At 41.0% G+C, this 14,260-nt stretch overlaps 1 protein-coding gene across 2 annotated transcripts; it reads left to right on the plus strand.

The window, feature by feature from the left end:
* Positions 1–23: 23 nt before the first annotated feature.
* snrpg (small nuclear ribonucleoprotein polypeptide G) lies at positions 24–13,865 on the plus strand. 2 transcript variants are annotated; one of them, XM_071349179.1, is made up of 4 exons: positions 24–250; positions 6,554–6,576; positions 13,417–13,541; positions 13,675–13,865. In XM_071349179.1, exons 2-4 carry the CDS (start codon positions 6,558–6,560, stop codon positions 13,723–13,725), a joined length of 195 nt encoding a protein of 64 aa, XP_071205280.1. In that variant the 5' UTR covers positions 24–250; positions 6,554–6,557; the 3' UTR covers positions 13,726–13,865. The 2 variants fall into 2 exon arrangements, with proteins under 2 accessions (XP_071205280.1, XP_071205279.1); XM_071349178.1 differs by lacking the exon at positions 24–250 and adding an exon at positions 5,496–5,801.
* The last annotated feature ends 395 nt before the right edge of the window (positions 13,866–14,260 follow it).

Consider the following 14,260-nt stretch of genomic DNA (forward strand, 5'->3'; position numbering starts at 1 on the left):
CTGAAGCCATTTGTGTTCTTGAATGTCTCATTGGTCGAAAAGAAAGTACCAGAATGCTAAGTTTTGTAGTCCTACCAAAGCTCAAAGTACACAAACAACTTGGCTTCACTTTGGAACACATGGCTACGGTGCTGCAGGGAAATGAAAACAACGTTTTGATATCCAAGTATTTATCTTTAAAAAATTACTTCCTTTAAACTTGTTGGAAACTGATATGTCACCAGTATTCGGATTTGTTTGACCAAAAAAGGTAGGCTAATTTCGTTGCATGTTTTAACATTCTGTCTTGTTTTAGCTAGCTAGTTAGCCGACTAAACTCCACAATTTCGATGGCTAACAGTAACGTTAGTGTGGGCGGACTGGAGGTCCGACGTCACAAAATGTTTTTACAAAAAAAAACTACTGATTTGAGCACCCAAAGAATGAAAATTCTTTGTGTGTTCAAATCAGTAGTTAAAAAAAATATAAGTATACAAACGTGAATTTGTAACATCCTAAATCGTGGAATTGAGGTTAATAGCCTAGTTAACGCAGCTAGCTAGTAGCTATAGCGATTTCCTGCATAATGTTAAATTCGATTTGCTTTATTCCCACGTTATCACTGCATGTAGCCTATTTTGCTATACACGCGGTAAATCTTTTCAGTCCTTTAGAAATGGGGAAATGCCTACACTCACCTACCACACAGTTAGCCATTACATTACACAGAAGTCATTGGACGAAGGCGTTTTGTTAAAGAGTCCTGACGCTCGGTCTGAACATTAAAACGCATCGCTTGCGGTACGGTTTTGGAAACCATAAGGCCCTTCTCTTTCATGTCAGGGAGAAATCTTTTTTTTTTTTTTTTTACTAAAGGTTAAATTGATTACACACCATTTTTATAGGGTTCCGACACGGTTATATTTCCATGTTATATAGCACTTGTTTACAGAAAACAGACTGAAGAAAGTGGACTAACTGGGCCAATTAACTATCTGCGTCTCCGAACACCTGTGTGTATATTGGCAGCCATATTGTAAAAAGTCTTCTGTTGGATTAAGAGAAAGTTAATGGGTGAATTCTGTGATGGCCCTATATCTACAAATCGTTTTAAACCCTATTCTAGCCATGTGTGCAATTTTGGTGCCTCTATCACCAAAGTTGAAAATCATATTTACACAGTTGAAATCGCAATTACATGGAATTCTGTGGCTAAGCTTCCAACATTTTAATGTCAATGACACAAAATGGGTGATACATTCTTTTGTTGTTGTAACTGATACTTTCAAAGTTGGTTATATTATATATAATTTGAAAGGTAATTTCATGAACTGTCAGAACCTCTTGTCAAACAGTTTAAAATGTATCAGGGGTTTCTGCTTTTAAAGCCATTTTTATACAGGTAATTCTGATATGTACCCTAGAGGTCAACGTTCTGTTGACCTGAACTTTATCGGAAAATGTGTCTGATGGATAACTGTGACTCTAAGCTTTCCGGTGAGATATGATATGAAGGGTACAAACAAGCAATACCTTTTTCATATAATGACATTGTTTGTCATATGGGGAAAATATAAGTGGATGGAGGGATGAAAGAAAGAATGATAACACACACATTTTCCAACTAAGGGACATAAACCTTGAAGAAAAAAATACCTTATTATACAACATCGGCCCAACTGAGTCCGACGGCCCAAAAGTTGGGGGTCTGGCTCATGGACTATCATTGGTAGCTACGCGTCAAGGGGAATATACCATTTAGCAGACGCTTTTATCCAGAACGATTTAGTCACGCGTGCACAGATTTTACGTATGGGTGGTCCCGGGATTTGAACCAACTATCCTGTTGTTGCAATAGCAGCTGAGCTACAGAGAGGGTGACAGATATACAGCCCGTCTCTGCAGCCAACCATTGGTGCTGTAAAAAGAGGGACCAGGGAAATGTTTTGTAGGCTATAGCTAAGTTTTCCCTCATCAGGATGATGAACATGTCTAATAGACTGTCCTCTGTACCTCCAAATAGGTGCCTTGGTTGAAGATGGATGCAGTACCTTGCAGTTGGAACACTACAAGAGTTCAGGAGTCGTTTGCTCGGACTAAGCCTGCCTCAGACACTCTAACAAAGCTGGCAAAACTTGTGGCACAAAAGCAAGAGAGTCAAAGCCAAAACCAACTACTGCCTGATGTGTGCCCGTGTGTGTGCGCAGACATGGCTGAGTTATTGCACCACCAGCAGGGAGAACATGCCTTACGTAAGTGTCATCGCTGCCTTTCCTGTGGCAAAGAGTTTTCGCTCCTATCCTCTTTGCAGTTGCACAAGTGCATTCATGATGCTGCTCCGTGTCAGCTCTGTTGTGGTAAACCCCAGCTAGGTGCTCCATGCAGTGCATGCAAGGCTTCAACCTCAGACTCTCAGAGTGTTCAGGATAAGTCCCTTTATCACCAGTCCCACCATCATGATAGCAGATCATATGCCTGTGCTCCGTGTGGTAAAAGCTTTAGCCAAAAGCAGTCTCTGCTTCACCATCAGCAGACTGGCTGTAGTAAATCTGCCTCACGAACTTCAAAAGTCGTCAGCCCTCCCGCTGACACTCCCTCGCCTGAATCTGCCATCTTGTACTCCTCTCCCCCTGACTCTCCCCCCCCTGAAGCCACTAGTGTCCCAGATCCTGACAGGCCAAGCCAATGCCAACTTTGCGCCAAGAGGTTTCGCTCAGGGGCTGGCCTTGCATGCCATCAGCGATCCACCCATCGGGAGGAGTGGATCATCTCTAAGTGTCCTCTACTAAAAGGAGGATGCACAAATGGGGTTAATATTTTATCGAATCAGATGGCTGGGCCATCCCAACCAAAAAGAAGAGGCAGAAAGAGCCAGCTCCTCTCCTGTCGTTCCTGTGACAGGGTCTTCCTAAGCACTGCCAAGCTGTACTTGCACAGACAAGAGTCCCACAGCAGAGAGAAGGATATCAGAAGAGATCCAAGGCCACTGATTAGCAAGCGGAGGAAAAGAGAGACATACCCATGTGAAGTTTGTGGTAAAGTGTTCTTGCACCACTTGTCACTTAAAGCACACGTCAAGAATCATAGTCAAGAACCACCAAGCCATGTTCAGCAGGTTGGGAAAGCAGCCAAAGAGACCAAGTTAGGTGAGAAGATGCCAAAAAAGCCTAAAAGCAACCTATCACGGAAGGTGGGTGGAACATTGGTCAAGGCTAGCAGAGGGAGACCAAAGAAAATCCCAGAAGAAGAGGGAGAGTTTCCTTGCCCATCTTGTGCTGAGGTGTTTTCTTTGCAGTCTGCCCTGAAGGAGCACGAGGAGTTGCATCAGCCTACAGGGAGTATGAGACAGTGCAGCGTGTGCAGTCAGGGCATGGGTATCTCTAAGAAGCCTGGGGCCAAGCTTCGGAGGGCCTACCATTGTGTTCCCTGCTTGAAGGCTTTTGTAACACTGGACACTTTCTTACAACACTGCCAAGATCACCTTGTTGTCAGTGGCGATGAGGAAGGGAGCAATTTATGACCTTGACAGCAAAATGTGAGATGTTGTACTCTTCCTTTTTTAGTTTTTTAACAAGCTGTACTGAGTTCCCAAGAGAATATTATGTGTTCATGTACATTTAAAAATATGTTTAGACCACTCACCACAATAGCTGTTTGAATGTAATTCATATCAACATGTGATTTCAAGTTGCAACAAAAAATGTTTTTGTGTGTGTGCTGTCTGATACCATTAATTTTGTGACTGACCAACAGTGGTACGCTGTGAAAGCAGTACAGAAACAGTCTTACTAGGCCTAAATCCTCTTGATTTAGACCTTTTATATTCCTTTACAAATGTTGATCGGATCCAACCATCCATTTGTCGATATGGTTTAAATTAAATGAATATACACAATAACTAATTTACTATGTTGCTGCAGCATTAAAGGTCCAATGCAGCAGTTTTTTAATTTTTTTATCTCAATATCAGATCATTTCTGGTTAACAATTAAGTACCTTTACTGTGATTTGTTTTCAATTTTAATGATCAAAACCGGGAAAAAGACGGAAAAAATAGCAATTTCTCAAGCAAGAATTTAGCTAGGACTGTCTGGAAGTGGCCTGACTGGGGAGTGGAAAACTGAAAGCTGTTATTGGGATTGAGGTTTGGAACTCTTTCTTATTTGCTATTAAAGGGCATTATAATAATTTTCAAAATTTCACAGTATTATTCCAACCTCACAGTGTGGAAAGATATACTGAGTATAACGAACATTATGAACACCTTGCTAATATTGAGATGCCCTCAGAACAGCCTCAATTCGTCGGGGCATGGACTCTACAAGGTTTTGAAAGCATTCCATGGGGATGCTGGCCCATGTTGACTCCAATGCTTCCCACAGTTGTGTCAAGTTGGCTGGATGTCCTTTTGGGTGGTGGACAATTCTTGATACACACAGGGAAACCGTTGAGCATGAAAAACCCTGCAGCTTTACAGTTCTTGACACAAACCGATGCGCCTGGTACCTACTACCATTTTGTGACCAAACTATTGGTAGAGTTGAAATGCGGTGGAAATACATTGAACTTTAGATTATTTTTATTTGGTACAGGAAAACTTTTTATTTTTACCTCTTGATGACTTATGTGTGACACTGATTTAGCATTCATTTCCTAATTATTTATCTCTGCCTGTCTGTGTGTGAGATGCATGCTCATGGAGCCAGCTAAGACAATGTGACGTAATATAACATGGATATTATGCAAAACACGCAGTGATTGCAACCTTGCTGCTACTGTTGGTTAGAAATTAGTTTACCAGGTTATCCATTTTCTCCAGTTTTTAGTAAACCAAAACCAGAAGAAAAATAAAAGACTTAAATGTAGACCTTGCGCTTCAAAACTCTCTTAGTTGTTTTTGAAATTGACCCACTGTGCTGTTTTACTTTCTTCATCTACGTCATATCGCTGAGTCTACCTTTTAAAAGAAAGTCATATTTTATTTGGAAAAAAAGGTTTTTAAGTTTCTACTTCGGGAAAGTGCCTTTTGTGTCCGAGTTAGCAACCTTTTCTTAGAACATACCTCATTAAAAGTATTCTCCCATGATGTTTTGTGTTGACTCCATTAATCTTCTTACAGAAAACAACAACATTGTTATATTATTAAATTGACACAATATTATCTATATATACACAATATCCATTACAACATAAGAAAAGATCTTGGGCTTGAAGAGTTGTTCACATGTCTCACAGCCCTGCATTCTAAAATGTGATTTGTTGGTTTACGTGGCACATTTTTACACTGATGCAGATGGTGAAACTCTATAAATCTGAATAATTTATTGATTTGAGGGTAGAGTGAGAAATGTTATTTGACAAAGTAAATAGGCACACATTTCAAACAACTTTTCTGTCAAGGTAGTTCTGCAATTTTTATGAAGACAGAGAGAACTCATCAATGATCTACTCCCATACAGTAGAGCGGCGACGTGCCCGCTTATGTTAGAGGAAGTTTGCATAACGTTCTCCGGTGTATGGTCATTGAGGCTTGGGGGATGGGAGAGGTTATTTGAAGTACAGAGTTGGGTAGGAGGATTTAGAAATGTGGAACTAATGTTGTAAACCGCAATTGACCACACACTCCAGCACAGTAGGTGACGGCATGCACCTTAAACGTTAGTTTGCGGAACGCCATTATATCGTAGAAGAAGAATACGTTTTCCGGTTCCGCTCGTTACGCATGCTTTCCGCTTTTTTTCACAAAAGGAAGTCTCACGAGCTGAAGGCCCCCCCAAAAACAGAAGAAACATGAGTAAAGCACACCCACCAGAGTTGAAAAAGTGAGTTATTAAAAATACATATTCATAGTTGGTCTTCGATCCAGTGTAATTTCTAATATTTCGCTGTTCATTTTAGATAATGTGGCTAGCAAGCTAACAGGTAGCTACACGCTAGCACAAATCTACCGGTAGTCGGTAACTAACACTGTTGTGGCTAGTAAAATGGCTCGCTAGTTATTGAATGGAACGGTTAGATAACCAAACCATGCATTCATTGACATTTAATTGATGTACGAATATAATTAAGTGTCAGTATCATGAACGGCCCGACGACAACGAGTTGCCTCTGCGCTCTTGTCGCATTACAATGTTAGATAACTGATAGCCACATTTAGTTTCTCACTGTTGTGGGAGCACGAATGCTAACTTTCGGTATCAACAGCCAATCTAGTTGGGCCTGGAAGCTATTGTGAGCTTCGATTGGTCAATCACGACCCGATGTCGCGGAGTATTTTAATAATGTTTAGTTTATTCCAATTTTCTCAACGGTTCCCCAGCCCACTTCGCTTCCTTTATTGAAAATTAATGGCATTTTCGTTTTCATCGTTCCCAACGTGCTATACGGATCTCTTGTGTAAAAAAAATAGTTAAAAAAACATTTGACGCTTTAGCGAAAAACTAGTTCTTGTCCAGCTCCTAGTGAAAATCAGAGGCATGGACCAGAGCCAATCCGTCTCTGATATAGCCATACAATCGGTGGCGTTGCGATCTCTATTAGCAACTAATAATAACATATTTTTGTTTCATTTCAGGTTCATGGACAAGAAGCTTTCGTGTGAGTACTGATTCTGAATGTTTATGGTTCTGCTGAGTTGAACGGACAAATCTCTTTGCTTGCAGAGTTGAGACTAATGTTGACAAACCCAATTAGGGCTGGGCCAAATGGCCTTAAAATCATATCTGGATTATGGGCAACTCACAATACACACTATGTGGACACCTGCTTGTCGACCATCTCATTCCAACACCACAGGCATTAATATAGAGTTGGTCCCCCTTTTGTTGCTACAACAGCCTCCACTTATCTACTAGATGTTGGAACATTGCTGCGGGGACTTGCTTCCATTCAGACACGAGCAGTAGTGAGGTCGGGCAATAATAGGTGTTCCAAATCATCCCAAAGTTGTTAGATGGGGCTGATGTTAGGGTTCTGTTCAGTGAAGTTCGTCCACACTGATCTTGACAAACTATTTCTGTATGGACCTCACATTGTTTACGGGGGCATTGTCATGCTGAAACAGGAAAGGGCCTTCCCCAAACAGTGACCACAAAGTTGGAAGCACAGAATCGTCTAGAATGTATGCTGTAGCGTTAAGATTTCCCTTCCCTGGAACTAATTTTATTTTAATTTTATTTAATCTTTATTTAACTAGGCAAGTCAGTTAAGAAAAAAATCTTATTTTCAATGACGGCCTAGGAACGGTGAGTTAACTGCCTCGTTCAGGGGCAGAACGACAGATTTTTACCTTGTCAGCTCGGGGATTCGATCTTGCAACTTTTCGGGTTACTAGTCCAACGCTCTTAACCACTAGGCTACCTGCCGCCCCACTAAGAGGCCTATCCCAAACCATGAAAAACATCCCAGACCATTATTCCGCCTCCACCAAACTTTACAGTTTGCACTATGCATTGGGACAGGTAGCGTTCTCCTGGCATCCGCCAAACCCAGATTATTCTGTCGGAATGCCAGATGGTGAAGCGTGATTCATCCCTCCAGAGAACGTGTTTCCACTGCTCCAGAGTCCAATGGTGATTCATCCCTCCAGGGAACGCGTTTCCACTGCTCCAGAGTCCAATGGCGGTGAGCTTTACACCATTCCAGCTGACGCTTGGCATTGCGCATGGTGATCTCAGGGTTTGTGTGTGGCTGCTCTGCCATGGAGACCCATTTCATGAAGCTCCCGACGAACAGTTCTTGTGCTGATTTAGCTTCCAGAGGCAGTTTGGAACTTTGTAGTGAGTGTTGCAACTGAGGACATATGAATTTTTCCGGATCCGTTCTGTGTGGCCTACGCTTCACGGCTGAGCAGTTGTTGCTCCTAAACGTGCCGTTGTTGCTCCCAAGTGGCGTGGCGGTTTAAGGCACTGCATCTCAGTGCTAGAGTGCTATCTCACTACTGACCCTGGTTCAATTCCAGGCTGTATCACAACCGGCCGTGATTGGGAGTCCCATAGGGCGGCGCACAACTGGCACAGCGTCGTTAGGGTTTGGCCGAGGTAGGCTGTCATGGTAAATAAGAATTTGTTCTTAACTGACTTGCCTTGTTAAATAAACGTTTCCACTTCACAATAACAGGACTTATAGTTGACCGGGGCAGCTCTAGCAGGGCAGATATCTGACTAACTTACTTGTTGGGAATGTGGCATCCTATGACGGTGCCACGTTGAAAGTCACTGAGCTCTTCAGTAAGGCCATTCTACTGCCAATGTTTGTCAATGGAGATTGCATGGCGGTGTGCTCGATTTTTATACACCTGTTAGCAACGGCCGTTGCTGAAATAGTCAAATCCACTGATTTTGAGGGGTGTCCACATACTTTTATATATGTAGTGTATCTACATAATAATAAAAAATAATTTAAAAAAGTGCAACAAAGCTTATATAGAGAATAAAGGTCAAACAATCAAGAACAATCGAATGAATTCAGGGCTTGTAGAATTATACCTAGGCTAAATATAAGCCTTCTACAACCATAAGATAAGACCCACTAATAATTTTATCAAAATAGTTTACAGGGGTTGCATTAGCTTTCAGAAATCTGCATTTTCAAAATGCAGGCCTTTAAAAATATATATATTAAAAAAATTATACGAAATTCGCCTGCATTTTATATAAAGTCAATAGTGTTATTTAAAAAAAAAAATTGCTAACAATTGCGTGATAAGGGGCGAGCAACAATATAGTTTTTCTAAACAACACTAGTGCAACACATTGAGAAGAGTATTTTCATCAGATGACAACAGAAGTGCATCTCTGTTTGGCTTGCAGCTATACAGGAGGAAATTGGCTTACAGTGTCTCCTGCCAATTCAATGTTCCCTCTAAGCTGCGCGCCTCCCCCGCCAATTCAATTTCCCCTCTAAGCTCCGCTGGGCTGCCTGGCATAAGAAATAGCATCCTGCGCAGAGAAGCAGAAGATTGAACTCCTCAACTTTCTAGCGTTTTCTCCGTTAACACTATCAACGTTTCCCTTTTACTGTGGGTTATTGTGATCAATTCAACGTAATATTAGCCACTTTAAATGCAGCATAACAAAACAAACTATGCATGAGATGTTGTTATAGGCACAATGCATTGGAGTATGATTCTACACAGACCAGTGCGGCATAACCAATCAGAGCTGCAGTAGCCCTATATGCAACTAGACCATTGCCAAATATGGATTTGTGCCGTTCACTTTGAACTGGACTGTGTTTACACCATGAGCGGTTGTGAGTAGATGCGCTTATTTTGAGATCAAAGCGAGAGCTGCATGTAGCCACGTGTGCACATTTGTTCATATCCTTTGCTAGTAGTGAGTTATTAGCCCAGTTATAGATATCTAGTCAGCAATGGAGGAGTGATTGCATCTTACAAGAGCACTAAACATGTACATTTCTAGACATCTTTAAAAAGCGAGTCCCGTAAATAGCATTTATTTCTGTCTTAAAGGGGCAGTGTTGTATTTTGAGACAGGCTTGAATAAGCTATGTAGCCAATAGGCAGAGGGAGCCATAATTTGTCTGATAATCTGTAATAATGTTATGTGAATAATGCATTTTATAAAGTGCTTTCTTGCATCAAACAACACATTTTCAGTCACCTTGTCTGGAGGACAAGTAGATAAACAGGTTAATGTCCAGCCCTGCATGTTTAGTTTTTTTCCCAAAAGTCTCATGGAATGTAGGTCTACATTGAACACCACACATTGGCTGCTACTGTAGGCTGAATGATAGAACAGCTATTTCCATGTTAAAATGTTATGGGATGCATTTTCTCCATTGTTTCTTATGGTAGGCCACTCTGTTAGATCTACATTATGATCAAATAGCCACTGTAGCTGTTAACTGTAACTTAAAGGGGGTACAGCTTCATTGTTCTCAGTAAACATGTACTGAATTTTCACGTTCAAGTTTCCGCTCTGCAGACCTGAATTTTGCTCAGTGCAGGAAAAAAATAGAGGGAACATTGCTTACAATGAAAAGGCACTTTAAAAAAAAATATATATAAAAAATTATTGTATACATTAATTTTTTTGGCAAAAATGATTAGGCCATCATATTTGTGTTTATCACAGATAGCCAGCTACATGTCCTAATGTTTCGCTTGAAGTTAATTTTGCATTAACTTGCTATCGGAGGAAAGTATTGGAGAAAAAATTGCCTATACATCAATCAGAGAACTGTCTGGTGATCCATTGATGAGAGCTAAGATAAGTAGCACGAAACGTGTCTGTTTACATTCCTGATTTAGCGCGAACCTTGCCTGAAGCCGAGCAAAATGTACAATAAGAAGAATTTTAGACCTGGAAAAAAAAACGCGAAAATCCTGCGTCAACAACGAACCCTGGTTTAACCTGCTTTTTGCAATCACTGATCTGGCTTTCAAGTCTGTCTATTAAAATGCCCTTTTTTTGTTACACATTTTACCAGAACTATAACAATGACTAACTTCTGGTAGCAGGTATTCTAGAACATTAATACTTCTCATAAACAATATCTCAAGCACAAGCCCACATGCTAGTGAGTAGCCGGCTAATCTGTTATATTTAAACTCTAGTTAAGTTGGATCTATTTGTTTGCTAACAAGGTAGAACAGTTGAACTGTTATGAATACACCCTCCTGTCTGTCTCCAACTGTTTGAACAACACGGCCTGTTCATTTGGTTTAGATGTTGAAATCAAGTGGCCAACCCGGATAAGATTATGCTTATTTTTCAGAATGAGAACGAGTTGCCAGTTCCTTGTATAATTGAGAATGTTTATGCTCGTTGCACATGTATAAAACAGACTAGACGACTAACACAAGAGCATGTGGCTAAAATGCTGCTAGCTGCAATACCGTGTGTAACAAACTGGACATTAACACAATCATGTTAATTCATACAAGTTTTTAGTGTCTGCGCTGTATTTAAAAAGAAAGTCCGTTGAGACATGAGGGTATCATTAGAAAGGGAATCGACGGATTCGTTTGGACCAAACCTCAATTGACAATAGCGAGTTCAAACTGCTTGTCAGAGAGGAAGAAGTCATCTTTTATCTTTGTAGTTAGGGGCATGGTGTCTGAGTGGAACGGCGCACAGAACGCGCAAATGAGACCTGAAAGAAACAAACGCTCATAAAAACATATTTATAAAAAAAAAAAAAAAAAAAAGATTCTTGCAATACCGGCATTTGAAACATCGTGCTAAAACGTTAATTTGATAGTGCATTTGGAAAAGTATTCAGACCTCTTGACCTTTTCCACATTTTGTTACGTTATAGCCTTACAAAAAAAACACACACAATCCCCCTGAATGACGAAGCGAAAATCAAGTTTAGAAATTCTTGCAAATTTATATATAAAAAAAAAAAACATGCCTTATTTACATAAGTATTCAGACCCTTTGCTATGACATTCGAAATTGAGCTCAGGAGCATCCTGTTTCTATTGATCATCCTTGATGTTACTTGATTGGAGTCCACCTGAGGTTAATTCAATTGATTGGACATGATTTGGAAAGGCACACACCTGTCTAGGGTCCCACAGTTGACACTGCACGTCAGAGCAAACACCAAGCCATGAGGTCAAAGGACTTGTCCGTAGGGCTCCGAGACAGGATTGTGTCGAGGCACAGATCTGGGGAAGGGTACTAAAACATTTCTGCAGCATTGAAGGTCCCCAAGAACACAGTGGCCTCCATCATTATTAAATGGAAGAGGTTTGGAACCACCAAGACTCTTCCAGCCAAACTGAGCAATCGGGGGAGAAGGGCCTTGGTCAGGGAGGTGACCAAGAACTCGATGGTCACTCTGACAGAGTTCCTCTGTGGAGTGCTGCAGAGATGGTTGTCCTTCTGAAAGGTTCTCCACCTTTCAGAAGGACAACCATCTCTGCAGCACTCCACCAATCAGGCCTTCATGGTAGAGTGGCTTTGGGACAAGTCTCTGAATGTCCTTGAGTTGCCCAGACTTAAACCCGATCCAACATCTCTGGAGAGACCTGAAAATAGCTGACCGAGCTTGAGAGGATCTGTAGAGAAGACTGGGAAAAACTCCCCAAATACAGTTGTGCCAAGCTTGTAGTGTCACACCCAAGAAGACTCGCGGCTTTAATTGCTGCCAAAGGTGCTTCAACAAAGTATTGAGTAAAGGGTCTGAATACTTATGTAAATGTGTTATTTCAGTTGTAGGCAAATTTCGAAAAAACAGTTTTTGCTTTTTCATTATGGGTTATTGCGTGTAGATTCATGAGGGGGGGGGGGTCATTTAATCCATTTTAGAATAAGGCTATAATGTAACAAAATGTGGGAGAAGTAAAAGGGCTTGAATACTTTCAAATGCACTGTATATCACCCAGCCATAAACCCAATTTACATTTTCTTGGCCATATAACTTGTTGGGCTGAAATGAAAAGTGGGTCCAACTTGTCTTATCGCAGGGATCATCAACTAGATTCACCCGACGGGCCGTTGTATTTTTTCTCTCTTTTTTTCTTGAGCGGATGTTCGGGGGGGGGGGGGGGTGGCTCAGAATGCAATAAGGCCCGAGGGGTGTGGTATATGGTCAATATACTACGGTTAAGGGCTGTTCTTATGCAAGACACAATGCAGAGGCCTGGATACAGCCCTTAGCCGTGTTATATTGGCCATATACCACAAACTCCTGTGATGCCTTATTGCTATTATAAACTAGTTACCAACTGTTCGATTTTAGTTTTCAGAGTACAAACTCAGCGGACACTTGAAAGCTTTAAACCAAGTTTATTCTTCCCTGGGGGTCAATACAGCTGCATTAGACAAAGACATGGTTTCATCCATGGTAGTATACATACCCCACCTTGGGTGGAGTCTCCTCGTTATCCGACAAACATTGCATCAGTATTGCCTGTCAGGGAGCTGAGTGATCTGGTCCTTAAACGGTTCCTCCTCTTATCTGTACTGCCACATGATTGTTTTCCCTGCACTCAGCCCCTCCCAAGCTTCATTATGGTACCCCTCATGCCTCGTTTATAACTAATGGTTAATAATTATTAAAGCTCAAAAACCAAACCTATCACAATGTAATTAGAGCAGTTAAAATAAATGTTTTGTCATACCCGTTGTATACAGTCTGATATATCGCGGCTGTCAGCCAATTAGCATTCAGACCTCGAGCCACCCCAGTTTATAATTACAAATAATTTGTAGACTGCAAGAAGCCCAACAGATATGTTTGACTAAAATAATAATAATTTCAACCCTTGTTTACATTGGTATACAATCACGTGTCTCTCTATGCTTGAACAGATTTCTTATTAAAATCACTCAAGCTCATTTCCTGGTGTTTTTACAGTCTTATGTATATAAAACCGCCCCGCGGGCAGCCAGTTTGGGGTTACCCTGCCTTATACTGCCTCAACTGTTGTTCTTACAGTTATACATTTTTCTCTCCCCCCAGTGAAGCTGAACGGTGGCAGGCAGGTCCAAGGAGTCCTGCGAGGATTTGACCCCTTCATGAACTTGGTGATGGATGACTGCTTGGAGATGGCACCTGGGGGAATACAGAACACCATAGGCATGGTGGTCAGTACCAACAGCGTTGTTAACTACACTATCTCTGGGGACAGACACATTTTAGCTTTTATTCTCAATGTTATCACATACCTTGTTTTTTTTCAAGTAAATATTATATATTTTTTGTTGTTGCTATCTGTAGGTCATCCGAGGAAACAGTATCATCATGTTGGAGGCCCTTGAGAGAGTATGAGGGGTTGGGGTGGCAGAATCGTCTTCAAAAAAAGTGGAATAGTGGACCTTTTTCTTTCCGGATACGTTGACAGATGTTTCGTTTGGAAATGTTTTGAATTGTGAAATCTTGTGAATAAACTTGGATATTTGTTTTCTTTATTTGTGTAATTCTGTTTTTAGCTCTACATGTTTCAAGCACTTGATTTGATTATTCTTGACAAGGTGTGCAGGCATAGGCGTTTATCAGAAGTTACATTTAAAAAATGTATTGCGCGAACGCTAGTTGACAACTTTATTCAAACTACACGCAGACATAAAAATGGTATCCACAAATAGGAGCTAATTTACTCGAACCGAGCCCGACATTCTACATTGGGTTAGGGCTGAGTAGGATAAGTTTTTTTTTTATTTCAGGGTATGAACAGAGCTCTGCTATCACTAAATTGATTACTTGACATGTTGATGCTGAGTCATTCGCTGTTCAACTGCGCAACAGTCATATCTGACTAAGATCGTAAGTGTCAGAAGGGCTTCAACCTCGTCAAATATAAAAC

Source organism: Salvelinus alpinus, chromosome 17 (assembly GCF_045679555.1).
Source record: "Salvelinus alpinus chromosome 17, SLU_Salpinus.1, whole genome shotgun sequence".
NCBI classification, from domain to species: Eukaryota; Metazoa; Chordata; class Actinopteri; order Salmoniformes; family Salmonidae; genus Salvelinus; species Salvelinus alpinus.

Bases quoted from the DNA above. Each gene is read 5' to 3' on its own strand.
- snrpg (XM_071349178.1), top strand. From the start codon at position 5,770: ATGAGTAAAGCACACCCACCAGAGTTGAAAAA. The intron at 5,802-6,553 runs GTGAGTTATTAA...GTTTCATTTCAG, and splicing joins CACCCACCAGAGTTGAAAAA to GTTCATGGACAAGAAGCTTT. The intron at 6,577-13,416 runs GTGAGTACTGAT...CTCTCCCCCCAG, and splicing joins CATGGACAAGAAGCTTTCGT to TGAAGCTGAACGGTGGCAGG.